This window comes from Psammomys obesus, unplaced genomic scaffold (assembly GCF_907164565.1).
Source record: "Psammomys obesus unplaced genomic scaffold, mPsaObe1.curated_primary_1811, whole genome shotgun sequence".
Taxonomy (NCBI): Eukaryota; Metazoa; Chordata; class Mammalia; order Rodentia; family Muridae; genus Psammomys; species Psammomys obesus.
Window position 1 is genome coordinate 1,603,658 of NW_026587215.1, and position 15,198 is coordinate 1,618,855.

Below are 15,198 nucleotides of genomic sequence, written 5' to 3' on the forward strand. Positions count from 1 at the left end.
CAGGTAGGGACACTGGCCCATGCTGGCCAGTAAGACACAGCAGGCTTACCCAGGCCCAGCTCACTCACCGATACCCAGGTGGGTGTTGATGGAGGCATATCGGGCAGTGCCAGTCAGGTTCTTGTTTTCCCGGTAGGGGATATGCTGGTGGGTGCGGGCGTCGCGGTACTTCTTGGCCAGGCCGAAGTCAATGATGTAGACCAGGTTGCCTTTCTTCCCCAGGCCCATGAGGAAGTTGTCAGGCTTCACGTCCCGGTGGATGAAGTTCTTGGAGTGGATGTACTCAATGCGGCTGATCTGGGGGAGGTGAGGAGACAGCAGGTCACTCAACAGAGATACACGTGGCTCCTGCCCTGGCCAGGGACAGAGACCCAGCCTCAGCGTGAGGGGTGGTTTCGAAAAGTGGCCAGACTCTCCCGAGCAATGACGACTTTGAAGGAGTTCACAGAACATGATGAGCAACAGAAGACAAAGAGTGGAGGTCAAGAAGCAGGCAGCAAGGCAGCCCGGCCCTAGCACCCTCCCAGGACTCAGGCAGCCAGAGACAGAATCAACTGGATGCGGGGCATTGTGAGAGAGATGGGGCACACGACAGGACTCCTCACTATCACTCCACTTCCAGACGCCACCAAAAGTCAGGCAGACACGCAGCACACTATCCTTTATGAGATTTTTTTAAAAATTAATTAGTGACATCCTCACATTCAAGGCCAGTGGGAAGTACAGAGTGAAACACAGAACTAGAGACACAGGATTTTTTTTAAAGCTCAAATTAACAAGGCACACGGCTGACACATCTTCTGGCAGGTTGCGCTGACGCAGGCCTCAGGTCTCAGCGTGGACAGCCTCAAGGGAGGTCCTGGGGTCTCACCCCGTGAGAAGTTGAGCATCCTCCTCTGTAGGGCCAACCAAGACCTAAAGCCTGCAGCAAGATCTGCCCCTTCCACGGCAGAATCCCAAGATTTCTTTTTTATTTCTGTTCACGTCTGCCTGTGGCCACGGGTGCCACGGCATGCGTGTGAAATAAGAGAAGACTCTGCATATAAACTCTCTCCTTCTACCATGTGGGTTCCAGGGATCAACCTCAGGCCATCAGGCTTGGAAACAAGCAACTTGGCCGCTCAGCCATCTTGTCGGCCCTGTGTAGTTACTCGGCGTAAGTATGTGCAGGTTTACGAGTATGTGTAAGTGTAAGTATGTGTAATTTATTTTTTTAATAGCACTGCCGACTGAAGGCAGGGCCTACAGAGAACCACATGAACGCCCCATCCATAACTAAGCTACATTCCCAGCTCTGGTTTTTATCTTTGAGGCAGAGTCTGAGTAAGTATCACAGGCTGGTTCCAAACTCCTGGCAAGCCTCCAGCCTCAACTTCCTGAACACTGGAATCACTGTCATGGGCTACTAGGACCTGGTTCTGAATTTGGATTTTCTTAGTTGTTTTAAATAGGGTCTTAAACTGCAGTCCAGGCTGGCCCTGCGCTTGCTGTAATTCTCCTGCCTCAGTCTCCTGAGTGCTGGGATTACAGGAGTGAGCTACCACACCCAGATTCCAGTTTTATCTTTTTCATTCTTTATAAATATATATTTTAATGAAACAAGTCAAACTTTAAAAAGAGGTTTTAGGGGGCCTGGAGAGATGGCTCAGCAGTTAAGAGCACATATTACTCTTCCAGAGGACCTGAGTTCAGGTCCTAGCACCCCCACCTGCCTCTAACTCTAGCCCCAGATCTGACACCTCTGACCTCAGCAAGCACCGGCACATACATATACACACACCCATAATTACATATATATGTAATTAAACTTTTTTTTTTTTTTTTACTTTTCAAGACAGGATTTATGTGTGTGGCCCTGGCTGCCCTGGAAGGGTGACCTCAAACTCGGAGGTCCACTAGGCTCTGCCTCCCAGGTGCTGGGATTAAAGGTGTGTGCGACCATGACCATCTTTTAAACAAATCTTAAAAGTGAGATCGACCAGAAAGGACAACCAGTTTTGAACTTTGTGCCCCACCCTCTACATGGAAGCACTCCCATATACACATGAACACATACACACAGGTACACACAAAGAAGCAATTTTTTTCTGCCAGGGCCTGGCTCTCCTGGACTCGCTTTGTAGACCAGGCTGGCCTCGAACTCATAGAGACCCCCTTGCCTCTGCCTCCCAAATGCTGGTATTAAAGGCTGGGCACCACCATGCCTGACTCCAAAGAAGCAATTTTAACACAAATTTAAGCAGGGCCCTAACATACATAGGGTGCTCAGAGAAGGGTTGTGCCCGACACAAGTTAAAGTCATCTGAGTGGACAGACTCAGCTAAAGAAATGCTTCCAGAAGACGGGGCTGTAGGCAGGCTTATAGGCCATTTTCTTCATTAGTGATTGATGGGGAGGGCCCAGGCCATTGTGGGTGGTGACGGCCCTGGGCTGGTGGTCCTGGCTTCTGTAAGAAGGCAGGCTGAGCAAGCCATGAGGAACAGGCCGGCAAGCAGCACCCCTCCATAGTCTTTACATTGGCTCCTGCCCTACAGGTCCCTGCCTGGTTTTGAGTTCTTGCCATGGCTTTCCTCAGTGAACTGTGACTCCAGTGAACTCTGACTCAGGGATAAGTAAACCAAATTAACACTTTCCTCCCCAACTTGCTTTGTGTCTCGGTGTTTCACCATGGCAACAGGAACTCTGACTAAGATAAGGGTGGGCATATTAAAGGGTGGGTGTGAACTCCTCCTGGAGGTCGAGTGGCCTGGTTTTACCTTTCTGAGAGAGCTTTCCTCTGTGCACCATCAAGGGCCATAGGACCTGACACCTGCTCTGGCCCAGGCACTACCCAGCTCCCCACTCTATCCCCGGGATGTAAATCAGGGGACTTAGTCATTCCCTTCAGGTAAGGCACTGAGGCAGACCTTGGCAGGGCAGCAGCCACAGGCCCAGCAGGAGGGTCACTCAGTGGGCATGGTGATTTAAATGGGCAATGTCTTCCAAAAAGCTTGGTCACACTGTTTGGATAGGTTATGGGGTGAGGTTATGCTGGAGAAAGTCTATGGAGGAATTTGAGAATTTAATGTCTCACCCCACTTCCACTTTACTCTCTGCTCCATGCTTGCGATATGACATCACCTCTCTGCTCCTGCCATCACACCATTAATGGGCTCCCTCTCTGGAACCTTAAGCCAAAATCAATCCTTTCTTCCATAAGCTGCTTTGGTCCCATGTTTCATCCCAGAAAGAGTAAAGTGATTAATGCAGCAGGTTTGGAATTGAGCCTGGGATCTCCCCATTAAAGGGGCACCCTCTGGGTTCTTCTGCAATGGGTAGCCAGTGTCCCCTGGTCCCTGGAACAGGCCCAGCCTCTGCGGGTGGTATGCAGGGCTCAGGGACACTGTCAAGAGAATCTTGGCTCACACAGCAGGACAGTCACCTGGACAGCCGGAAGGGCGGGGACTCACCATCTGGTCGGCCAGCAACAGCACCGTCTTGAGGCTGAACTTTCGGGAACAGAAGTTGAAGAGGTCCTCCAAACTGGGCCCCAGCAGCTCCATGACCATCACATTGTAGTCACCCTCAGCCCCGCACCATTTGATGGACGGGATCCCCACTGGGAATGTGGACAAGAGGCCTGGTCAGGGGTGATCGCTCCCCACCCATGCTCTCAGCATTGTCTCTTCCCTGCTCTCCTCCACCAGGAGGCTGTACCACCCCCACCCTGCCCCTCCTTTCCTTCCACACCTCCCTCCACCTCCCAGCCCCGCCCCTGCCTTACCTCCTCCTTGCATCATCTTGTAGAACTTGCTCTCGATGTGGAGCTGAGGATGCTTAGTCTTCACACATTCCAGCTTGATGGCTACTTCCTCACCAGAGGCAATGTTGGCACCTGCCAGAGTTGGAGGAGGCAGAGGAGCAGGGTCAATCTCCAGGGACCACATGGTCCCTACCCATTCAGCATCTGAGGCTGCCTGAGGCTGTCCAGTCACCGAGGCCGGGCGAAAAGAAGCCAGGAGTCGCTGGTCAGAGAAGCAGGGGGTGTGTGGGCGGGGGTACCACTGGGCACTCCAGAGGCTTTCTAGATAGCATATGGGAAGTCTGTGGAAGGGAAGATGACTGCCCTAGATCAGGTGTACCCAGACAGACTGACGCCTGTGGGGGTTGGGGAACAGTTGATGACAGACAAAAGGCTTGCAGACAGAACTTAATCCTAGGGATTGGCAGGTCAGTGGGTGTTCGGGGTCACAGAGAAGAGGAGGGTTCAGGACCCCAGTGGGGACTACAACTCTGAACCGGCCTAACAACCAATCCCTCACTCTGTAACAACGGCAACCATGAACTGGAACCCAGCATCTTCCCTTCAGGTTCTCGACCCTATTATACAGATGAGAAAACAGGCTTGGTCAAGGCCACAGGGATAGACTCAGAAGCTCTCCCCACTTCTGAGTCTAGGCCTGAAGGGCCTGTCTGCAATCACCGCTTTTCCCATCTCCTCCTGGCTTCTCACAGCTGGGAGCAAGGTGCTCTACCCAGGAAATGATACACTTAAAGGCCCAGTTTCCAGCCTGGGGCTGTGGCTCAAGAAGTCACAAGACAACCTGGACATGGGGGCTCACACCTGTAATCCCAGGTGAAGCAAGAGAACTTCCTGAGTTCAAGGTCAGCCAGGTTTACATGTGAGTTTCAGTTTGGACTACAAAATGAGTCCAGCCTGAGCCATGGAGTGAGCCTGTTTGGAAGAGAGGGAGGATGGGAGGGAGAGGCTGTGTCAGAAGTAGATTCTTGTAGAAGTTGAGAGAACTGTAGTTACCAGGGGCTGTGTGGATGAGAAGACATGGGTCGGGGAGGTGAGGGAGAGAAGGCAAACCAGAGGCTGGAAACAGGTTTGAAGTTGCCGCGGACGGGAGTTAGGGGCGGTCGATGCTCCTCAGAAGGATGCAAGTTTGAGGCTTAGCTCAACACTGCAGTAAGGGCCACACGACTGCACACTTGCTGATGTCTCACTATTGTAACCCAGGCTGGCCCAAAACTTGTGATCCTCCTACCTCAGATGCAGATCACTGACCTCCACACATGTGCCCACACACGTACACACAAAAGAAATTACAATGTAAAAACAAACCAACAAACACAAAAACCACACACTCCTATTATTAAAATTTTCTCAAAGAGAGAAAGGGGTGTGTGTGTTGGGGGAGGGAGGTTCCTAGAGGAGATGGCAAGATGGCTCAGGAGGTAAAGGTGATTGCTGCCAAGCCTGATGACCTGAGTTCAATGCCCAGAACCTACACAGAAGGAAAGAACCACTTCAAAAAACTGTCCTCTGACCTCCACACACTCAAGCATACACATACACAAGTAAAGATAAAGTGGGGAGGAGGGACGTTAAAGGTTCCCTCTCCTTCAAAAACATTCAGAACCCCTTCACACTGGCCAAAGCACCAGACATAAGGCCGAAAGAAAAACACACAGTCCTTATCACAGGCTAACAGCTAATGGACAGGAAAGACCCAACGGGAAACAGGATGGAGGATGTGAGCTGACAAGTGCCCACAGAGGCGCGCCTGCAGCCTCTGCACACAAAGGAAAGGACCTGCGAAGATGGCTTCACCTAGCCCAGCCAACAGCCCCACCGTGCTGCTGAGGCTTCTCGCAGGCCCGGCTGAGACCACTGGGCTCTCCTCTCTCCACAGCTGGAGGGTGGCTTTCCACAGCCCAGCTGTGACCGGCAGATCTACATTAGGAGGTTAGCCAACCTCTCTTAATTTAAAAAACAAAAACAAAAACTTTGACCAGGCGTGGTGATGCACACCTTCAACCCCAGCGCTCTGGAGGCAGAGCTAGGTCGATCTCTTGTGAATCTGACGCCAGCCTGATCTACATAGCAAGTGTCAGGCCATCCAGGGCTACACAAAAAGACCTTGTCTCACTTAGACCCCCCTACACATACGTAGCAGATGTGCACCGTGGTCAACATGTGGGTCCCCTAACAGTGGGGGTAGGGGCTGTTGCCTGCCTCTGGATCCCTTTCCCCTAGCTGAGCTGCCTTGTCAGATCTCAACGGGGGGGGGGGGGGGGTTTGCATTCAGTCCTGCTGCTACTTGAGGTGCCAGGGTGGGTTGGTACTCCCTGGGGGCCTCCCCTTCTCTGAGAAAAAGGAAAGGTGGGAATGAAGGGACAGGAAGTGTGAGGATGGGACTGGGAGGAGAGGAGGGAGGGTAGCTGGGATCAGACTGTAGAGATTAAATACATACATACATAGATAAAAAAAGAATGAGGGGAAAAAAGACCTTGTCTCAAAAATAAAACAAAACAAACAAAAAACCTTTTTTATTATGTATATGTGTTTGGGGGAAAGCGACATATGGATCTGAATACAGATGTCCACAGAGGCCACAGCACTGCACTAGATTTCCCTGAAGTTGGAGTCACAGGCCACCTACCATAGGTGCTGAGAGCCAAACTCAGGTCCTGTGTAAGAGCAGAATGAACTCGTACTTTTTCCTTTTTCCTTTTGTTGTTACTGTTTTTCTCTTTCCAGATAGGGTTTCACTGCGTAGCCCTGGCTATTCTGGAACTCGCTCTGTAGGCCTCAAACTCAGCCATTCAACTGCTGGGATTAAAGGCACCACCGCCCAGCGCTTTTTCTTTTTGATGGCTGAGCCTCACCATGTAGCCTGTACGACCCGGTACTCAGAGATTTACCTACCTCTGCCTCGACTACCCCAGGGCCAATCAAGCGCGTACACAACTACAGAGCCACCTCTCCAGCCTAGTCCACCAGCGCCCTTGTATGGTATAAGAGCCCAGCCACGGCTGTCCGTTGTTTGCAGTAAGTAAGAGCCTGAAAGCCACCCACATGTCCGTCTTTCAGGACCGGCCAAATAAAAAAGAGCTGATCCGTAACAGCACAGTGGGGAGAGGAGGAAGCTCGCCCTGGGTAGCAGTGGAAGGTCTTCGAGACACAGGAAGCGAAAACGCAGAGCACAGACTACGGATCCTGTCCTCCCTCAGAGAGGGAAGCGTCTGTGGCGGGCCGCAGTCACACAAAGAAGCAAGAATGGCGGGCTGGGGAGGCACGTCATGGGCACCTCATCATGCGTCGTTCTTTTACTGGAGTGCTCTCATTGAAATGTAATATGCGAGCTATGAGATACGGTCACGGGCACTGGGAAACTATTGTCTAGATGGCCACGAGGCTGTATGACCCATCTCATGTCAGTCTGAGAAAGTGTCCAACACAGCCTCAAATGCCCATGGCCTTTAGTAAGCGTGGCCCCACTTCCTTCCTCCAGCTCCTAGTGACCACAACTCCTTTCTGTTTACAGACTTGTCTAGTCTGGACACTTCAAAAGCACCCATTATGTGGTGGTCTGTGTCCTTTCATTTAATACATTAGTCTAACTTTTTTGCATCTGTGCTTTGATTTCTGAGCTACATAAAAGAAAAACAGATTAGATGACTAAATCCAGGGAGCAACTGAAGACTTGTTTGCAAACTACTTTTAAAAATTTAAAGTTATTATTATTACATTATTACTATTATTATTTGTGTGTGTGTATGTGCGTGTTGGTACATGCCAGAGGTTGGTGTTGGAAGTTTTCCTCAGTCACTCTCCACCTTATTGTTTAAGACAGGGGCTGGAGAGGTGACTCAGTTGTTAAGAGCACTTGCTGCTCTTCCAGGGGACGCTGGTTTGGTTCCCAGCACCCACAGGGGAGCTCACAGGCACCCCTAACTCAGTTCCAGGCGATCTAGCGCCTTCTCTGGCCTCCACAGGCACTGCACACACACAGTGCACAGACACACCCATACACACAAAATAAAAATAAACCAATCTTTGGAGACAGGGTCTCTCGCTGAACTCCGAGCTTGTCCAAGCAAGACTGGCTGGCCAGCAAGGCCCAGGACTCCTCTCTCTCTGCCTCTGCACCCCAGGGCTGGGATCACAAAGCCGCCAGGAGCAAGCACTTCCTTTTCTTCCCAGCTCCCCGTGAAGTACTCCTGACACATCAACAGTCACCTTTCCATAGAGCCCACAGTTTTGGGGGGTCATGAGGATATGGCACAAAAAGGGACCTACAGCCCCACGGTGTACCCTGTCTTGCCACGGGCACCAAAAGCAGAATATAGTGGGTGTGAGTGAGTGGGACAGTGCACACTTATATTCCCAGCACTTGGGAGGATGAGGCTGGAGGATGGTGACTTTGAAGCCAGTCTGGCTACATACCACACGCCTGTCTGCAATACAGCCAAGTTGCTGGATCCTAGGTCCTGATTCTGTCATCAGATGATAATATCATCATCATCATCATCATCATCATCATCATCATCACCACCACCACCACCACAGGACCTCATCATCATCATTGACAGTGTGTGTGTGTGTGCATGCACTTATATATATGTCTATGCAGAATCCAGAGTTGGTGTTGACAGTTTTCCTCAAGCACTCTCCACTGAATCTTTTGAGACAGAGGCTGGAGAGATGGCTCCGATCTACTTCTGAGCCCAGGTGCCTCTCCTGTGAACTGTTAGCTGACCTTAGCTTGCTGGGCTTTCTGTGACACAGAGGAGCTCGGCAGAGTCCCAGGACATAGCAAGCACTCCACAGTGAGGGCCAATGAGAGAACCCACCCCAGCCAGAGATGGGAGCAAGGGAAGAGGGAGAACAGAGTTCTGGGTGAAGGAAAGGAGCATTTCCTTAAAGAAGAGGCTGCTTATTGACCCCTAGGACAGGGACAGGGCTTTGCCAGACACACTGGGGACATGGAATGTGAAAAGGCCTGGCAGGAAGGGTACAGTGGGACCAGAGGACAGTGACAGAGGTAGGCAAGGGTGAGGGCTGAGACCTGAGGGGATAAGATCTTGGTCACCCAGCTGAGGGTCCCAACCAGCACAAGCGTGCAGTGGCAGAGTTCCCTATCTCACTGTCCTGATACTTGGGGGTGGGCAACTCTTTCTATCGGTGTTTAGCAATGTCCTTGGCTTCTACAGAGCAGATGCCACGGTCACCCCAGCCCCACCCCGCGTTGTAATAATCAGAAATGTCTTCAGAATTTGCCAAATGCCCTCCAAGAGACAAGAGTCACCCCCCACTAAGAATCACCACTGTGTAAGAAAGGGATGGAGGGGACTTGAGGAACGAAGGACACAGGACACGAAGGACAGTCTGGCAGGCCACAGCAGGGTGGCCAAGCCTAGGTAAGCGGGACTGGTGACTCAGCAGGTACACAGGGGCCCTCCATCCCTTTGAACTCTGACTCCGCCCTGCCACTGCCACTGCCTGACACACGGAAAACCCAACACATCAAAGGTTGAATGACCGTATGCCACACAACTTCCCAGGCCAGGGATCTGGGACCTAAGTGCTGAGGCAAAGTCTTCTGACCCCCCCCCCCCCCCCCAGACTGCTCCCTCTCCCACTTCCAGGCCTTTGGCAGCCTGGCTCCCATCAGGGAGGCAGCCAGTCTTTTCTCTGACTTCCCTTAATCCTGCCAACCACCGAGAGAAGGTTCAGTGGGGCTAAGTGACTGGCCTAGGCCAGACAGAACTGGCTGGAGCAGAGCCAGGATTTCAAATGTCTCCCAACGCCTCTGCTTCTTCCTCAGTGCCAGTTCCCAAGCTCCCGGTTCAGACCTGTCCTGAAGCTCCACTCACCTTCTGTGGGGGTGACAGAGGGCAGGGCAACCACAGAAGCAGATGGTAGGGATGGGTGCCTCGCCGAGAGGCGACACATGCAGACTCAGAAGCCAGAAGAAGTGATCTGCTTCCTGGCCCACAGTGCCACCCAGCACCAAAATGGAGGAACTGATGGGTCCCCCAAACAATCTTGTACAGAGAGAAGGTGTGAACCTGGCCGGCTCCAGATGGACTAGAAACCTGGAAAGAAGCTATAGGTAGGGAGGGAGTGAGCAGCCCCTTTAGCTCACTATGGCCGCCTATGCAAACAGAGACTGGGACAGGGGTGTGCCCAGCCCACCCACCCTAACAGCAGCAGCAACTCTGACTCCCATATCAAAAGGCTGAAAGCTGTGTGTGGTGATATACACAGAGCCTCAATCCCAGAACAGGGAGGCAGAGGCAGTCATATCTCCGAATTCAAGCCCATCCTGGTCTATCAAGTTCTAGGCCGGCTAGGGCCACACAGTGAGACCCTGTCTCAAACAAACTGCCTGCTCCCTACCCCCTGTAGGTAGGGTTGAAGCCCAGAGCCTCCCTGCATTTCAACAGCTCTAGAGAGTTCCCCCGGGTTGCACAGTCAACCTTATACCATAAAGACAGGGGGATACGGAGGGACACGAAGGAGGGCTGAGGGCCCCACAACCACTCCACAATGCTCTCATCCCAAGACTTCCTCGAGGTCAATCCTGGAAAGCTCGATGGGGAAGCCTAGGCTGGCCCCACCTGTAGAGGCCATCTGGAGTGAGGCCCTGGCCCGACACCATGAGGAGAGAGTGTGGCCAGCACTCTGAACAAAGCGTGCCTGCAAGGCCAGTCAAAGAGGACCTTCCCGTCACCACTGTTCACCACTGAGTCTAGGATGGTGCTGGCACGCGGTACCCACCATGCACCCCCCAACACAGGTACACCCAGCCAGAGCTAGACAGAGGGAGAGCTCTCCTCCTCTTAGGCCCCCAGAGGACTGAGATCCCCAGAAAGAAACAGCCCATAACACAGCCGAAGGTGGGTGCCGGGCCTGCACAGGCAAGGGGTTCATGCAGCACGGCCCTGCTTCTCACAGCTCTACCTCAGATGGGAAGGGAACCAGGGCTTCCGGCTAGCAAAAGGAAAGACCCAGGGTCGGTTTACTCCAGAGCTGACACGAACAGGAGTAAGTCTGGACCTGGCAGATAATCGAGGAGACACCACAGATAAACAGGAAGTCCTGTCCCTCCCCACCAGGGAGGTAGGCCACAGGAACAAGGGACCCTGGCCTTTCCTAGTGACCTCGGGCTGTGCCTCTCTATCCATAAGCTTTTACACACCTTCTGCAGAAGAGGGGCCAGCGCTCGGTGTTGCCTAATAGCAGATGCAATACTGTGTCACACACACATGCATGCATGCACAGGTTCCTCATACTTGTGCCAGGCTCAGAGAAAGGGACATCCCAGGGCGCACAGCAAATGGAGAGCACTGAGAACCGGCAACCGAACCACCCAATTCTCAAATCCCTACTCTCTCTCTTTGAGCCTTTTACGGGCTACGCCCCACCCCCTCACTCTTCACTTCTCAGGCCTTCACTGGATATCCACCATGGGCAGGCCTGAGCACTGGGATGGGGTCAAGGGGGCAGACACAAGCTTACGCCAGCTCCCCCTGAAAGGAACGACAGGACCCCAAAACACCTCGATCTCATATCACACTGATCCTTCGAGCAGAGTTACCTCACGACCCTCAATGGCTTGGCCATTAACTCCTGGGCTCAAGCAATCTTTGTGCCTCAGCTCACAGAGTAGCTGGGTCTACAGGCATACACACCACCGCCATACTCCATGAACACCAAGCTGTTGACTGGGCACAGAACTACTTCACCGCTGATTCATTTGTGTCCTGCGACAGTGCCTGGTCACCTGGGGACACAGATGGGGGACACTGAGGTCCTAGGGCAGCTGCACAAGGTAAGGCCTAGAATCCAGGTCTGTCTGTCTCCCGTTCTGCCTTCCACCCTAACCCTCAGTGGAGCTGTGGCATCAAGGCCACCCTAGCTAGTTTTCTGGAGCAATCGCTGGTGGCCACTTTAGCCATGCTGCGCCTTGGGCCGGCCGTCAGACTTTCCAGGGCTGCCTTAAGGGTGACAGTGTTCAGAAAGGTAGCAGCTAGGAAGCCATGGCCTCTGAGGCTTGCTGATGGCAGAACTCATCCTGGAAGCGGACAGGAACTCTGAGCACTAGGGAAAAGAAACCCTTGAACAAACTGCTTCACAATTACAGTGTCCTGACTTGTCCATTTTCTCTGCCCAGGACAGAGCGATTCATTTTCATTCTCTACAGAGGGAAACAAGAAGCAGCTGTGTCCTACTCCTGAGGGGGGCGGGGGTAGCAAGGATGACCTAGGAGGCTTGCCTGCCATCACACTCCATCAACTGCGAGACTCCCAATTCCATCTGGGCAGTTACCGAGCAAACTCCCCGCTCCAGGCCAACAACACTCAAAGAGGCACACGGCAGGGCTAGGAAAGCAACGCTGAAGGGGGGTGGGGGCTCATTTCTCCTCCGCTGGAGGCTGAGATGTCACAAATCTGCTCAAAATGACATCAGGGCAAACTCAGATGTCCAAAAGGAAACACACCCAGGGACAGAGAGCTCCCAGAGGGCTGAGACCCTCCCTGTGTCATTCCAAAGCAGGCCCAGGCTGCATTCCAGAAAGCCACAGCTAAGGGAGAGGCCTGGACTTCCTGGGAGCCTCCCCGGGGGGCCAGGACGGCTGAAGCCTTTTCTCTCTATCGGGATCCTTCTGCCAGGACCCAGGGAGTGGGGACGCCAACCCCACCAGAGCTTTCCCACGTCCCGATGGAGACCCAGGTCAGCTGCAGCTGGAAATTTGCTAAATAGATCTCCTCTCTGCTGTCACAGCCTACTGAGCCCTGCCTGCCCAGCGGTGAGAGGCATCCCCAGACCACCTGAGCCTCCTCCTGGCTCTCGGATGACCCAGGAGGCCTGCAAGCTGTGCTACATGGCCAGAGCAAAGTCCCAGGCTCCCTCCCCCCTATCCCCAAAGCTGTCCCAAGGGCCGCAGCTGGAGGCCCAATTACTTACCCAAGTAGATGTCTCCAAAGGACCCACTGCCGATCTTTCGGCCCAAGCGGTATTTATTTCCCACACGCAGCTCCATGCTTCAACCTTGCTGTGGGAGAAGCAGAAACAGGTCAGGGATGGGACCTCAATCACCAGAGGGCCCGGACCCTTCCTCCGGAGGCTGGCATTTTCCCTCCCACTGTCTGGGAAGCAATCTGGCTTCACTTGGCTTAAGGGCAGCCAGGTGTCAGGTAGCTCTCAGGCCCACACACCTGGGCACAGCTGAGGCAGGTTTAGAACAGGTTTCACTTAGTCCAGAAAAGGTGGAGTCTGAGCCAAGACTCGGGAAGGGCACGCCAAGCAGACCCTCCAACAGGAGCCCCCTCAGGGGGAGGCTGGTTACAATGGGCTAAGGCCCTAAAGGAACGTCAAGGACAAAGGGGGTAACAGGGAGGAGCCAGAAGACCCAAGTCTTGCTTATTATGCTTAGCAGTGAATCTCCACCAATGTCTCCAAGTTGCTTTATCTGCATGCACTCTGAAGAAAATCAAAATAACCCAGGCAGGTCCCGGGCCCCAGATAGCCTCCACCAGCAAGTTCCAACCTCTAGGGAGGGGAAGGGAAAGGGAAGGGAAGAGCCCCACAGAGCCCCTCAGCACTAGAAGACTCCTGAGGACACAGGGTACCCATCTCTATCCCTGTCTCCGGGCTGCTAGGCCTGCATAGGGCTAGGCTGGCCAGTTCCAGCAGGCCCCGCATGAGAGGGCCTGATCCCCACTCAGAAAGGGAAGGCAAGGTACCTCACAATGCCTTCCAGGCTCTACTCAGGATGCAGAGAACCATTCCTAGTCCTTTCTACATACATCGCTTTGGGTGGATTCTCAAGCATGCTTCCTTGAAGAGTAGGAGGGAGGGTTTCCCCGAGGGGAGGGGGTTCCAGGCACAGCAAAATTTTAAGTCGTCAGTCCCTGTGGGGCTGATCTGAATAGACTCCTCCTGCCTGAGACGGGTTGGATGCTTCAAGCCCATGGATAACAAGGCTTGGGCCATCACGGCAGTGGTTCCTCTGTACTGGCCTGGTAGAGGTCTGGGTACCCGAGTTCCAGGATAGCAAAAAAGAAGACTGGGCTGCTGGGGGATGGGGAAGCAGGAAATAGTAAACTATGAAAGAAGGAAGAGGGGTCTCTGAGACCTCTGTTTACATAAGAGCTAGCATGAGCAAACAAGAGAGGACTCCTTTTGCTTGCAGAGGGGAATCAAGGCCTGCAGTGGCCTTGCTGCCACCCCCAATACCACCCGGCAGCAAGTCAACAGCATAATCTCAACCTAGGACCAAATAGGGGTCAGGCTGGCCTGCCTGGTGGCCTCCTGCCCAGAACATCAGAACATGTTTCATTCCAGGCTTGAGACGGCCCCTTCCCTGTGCTAAGCCAGACCTTGGAAGGAAGCTGGGAGACGTTTACTAGGGCTCCTCTATCAGCCAAAGAGCCACGAGATCCAAGCCAGGAGAGACACCCCAGCCTAGTACTAGCTCCCAGAGAGCCACCACAGTCCTTCTGCCAGCCACAAGGAAGAGACTGCCACTGGGTGCCAGCCAAACTCTGGGCTCTCCATCATGGGCCTTTGCCCACAGGGCTGGCCTGGCCCAGCTGAGTTGCCCTAGTTGCCAACAGCAGCATTGCCTATCTGCAGAAAACCCACCAGCCGGTCACCACAGGCCCACACATGGTCCAACGTGCTAAGTGCACTCGCCAAGGGAAGACGGGGGCAGAGCCTCGCTCACGCTGGTGATCCCTACAGGAAGGGGGAGGCTGGGCGTGTGTACTCACAAACAACCCCCTCCCCCAAGCCGGGTTTCCACCAACACCAACTCAGAGGCCATAGACTGCAGCCGGGAAAGCCACAGGTTAGGAAGGGAACATAAATATACGGCATCCTACATTACATAAATACCCGCGCCAGGTTATATAAATACCAGTGCCCTCTGTCTGGGAGTCTTACATAAAGGCTCTGCACATGACCCCCCGAAGCCCCCTCTCCACTCACGGCTGTCTGCACGGAAGAGGAGAGGGCTACAGACCATGGCCCCAGCACCGCAGGGCCGCGCCGACGCTAGGATCTCCCCATCCTGGGGACCCAGAGCCCTGATGGACCCTAGCCTGTCCCAGCCCTCCTCCACTTAAGAGACCCCCACCCAAAGTGAACGGTCGGGGGCTTCTTCAGGGAATTAAGAGTAGCTTTCTGATTCTTCACTCCCAGTCCCCTAGGGGAGGAAGGGGGGGGGGGGGGGAAGGGGGAAAAAAGTTTAAAAAAAAAAAAAAAAAAAAAAGGTGGCCATGAGGGAGTCAAGACTTCTCAGCCGGTTAGAAAAATTACAAACTACAACCAGCCAGCCACATGGGCAGTCCTGCCCCCCCACCTCCTTCTGAGACACACACACACACACACACACACACACACACACACACACACACACA

At 53.4% G+C, this 15,198-nt stretch overlaps 1 protein-coding gene across 6 annotated transcripts in view; it reads right to left on the minus strand.

The window, feature by feature from the left end:
- Positions 1 to 15,198, minus strand: part of Csnk1e (casein kinase 1 epsilon) — a 38,816-nt gene that overhangs the window by 9,713 nt on the left and 13,905 nt on the right. For 5 of the 6 annotated variants that reach the window (XM_055603004.1, XM_055603007.1, XM_055603005.1 and 2 more), the window contains exons 2-5: positions 12,743 to 12,830; positions 3,764 to 3,874; positions 3,450 to 3,598; positions 69 to 297 (exon numbers count right to left, since the gene is read on the minus strand). In XM_055603004.1, the coding sequence (XP_055458979.1) occupies positions 69 to 297; positions 3,450 to 3,598; positions 3,764 to 3,874; positions 12,743 to 12,818 (565 nt within the window). In that variant the 5' untranslated portion in view covers positions 12,819 to 12,830. The remainder of the gene's footprint in view (positions 1 to 68; positions 298 to 3,449; positions 3,599 to 3,763; positions 3,875 to 12,742; positions 12,831 to 15,198) is intronic. The other variant, XM_055603003.1, reaches the window with a different exon arrangement.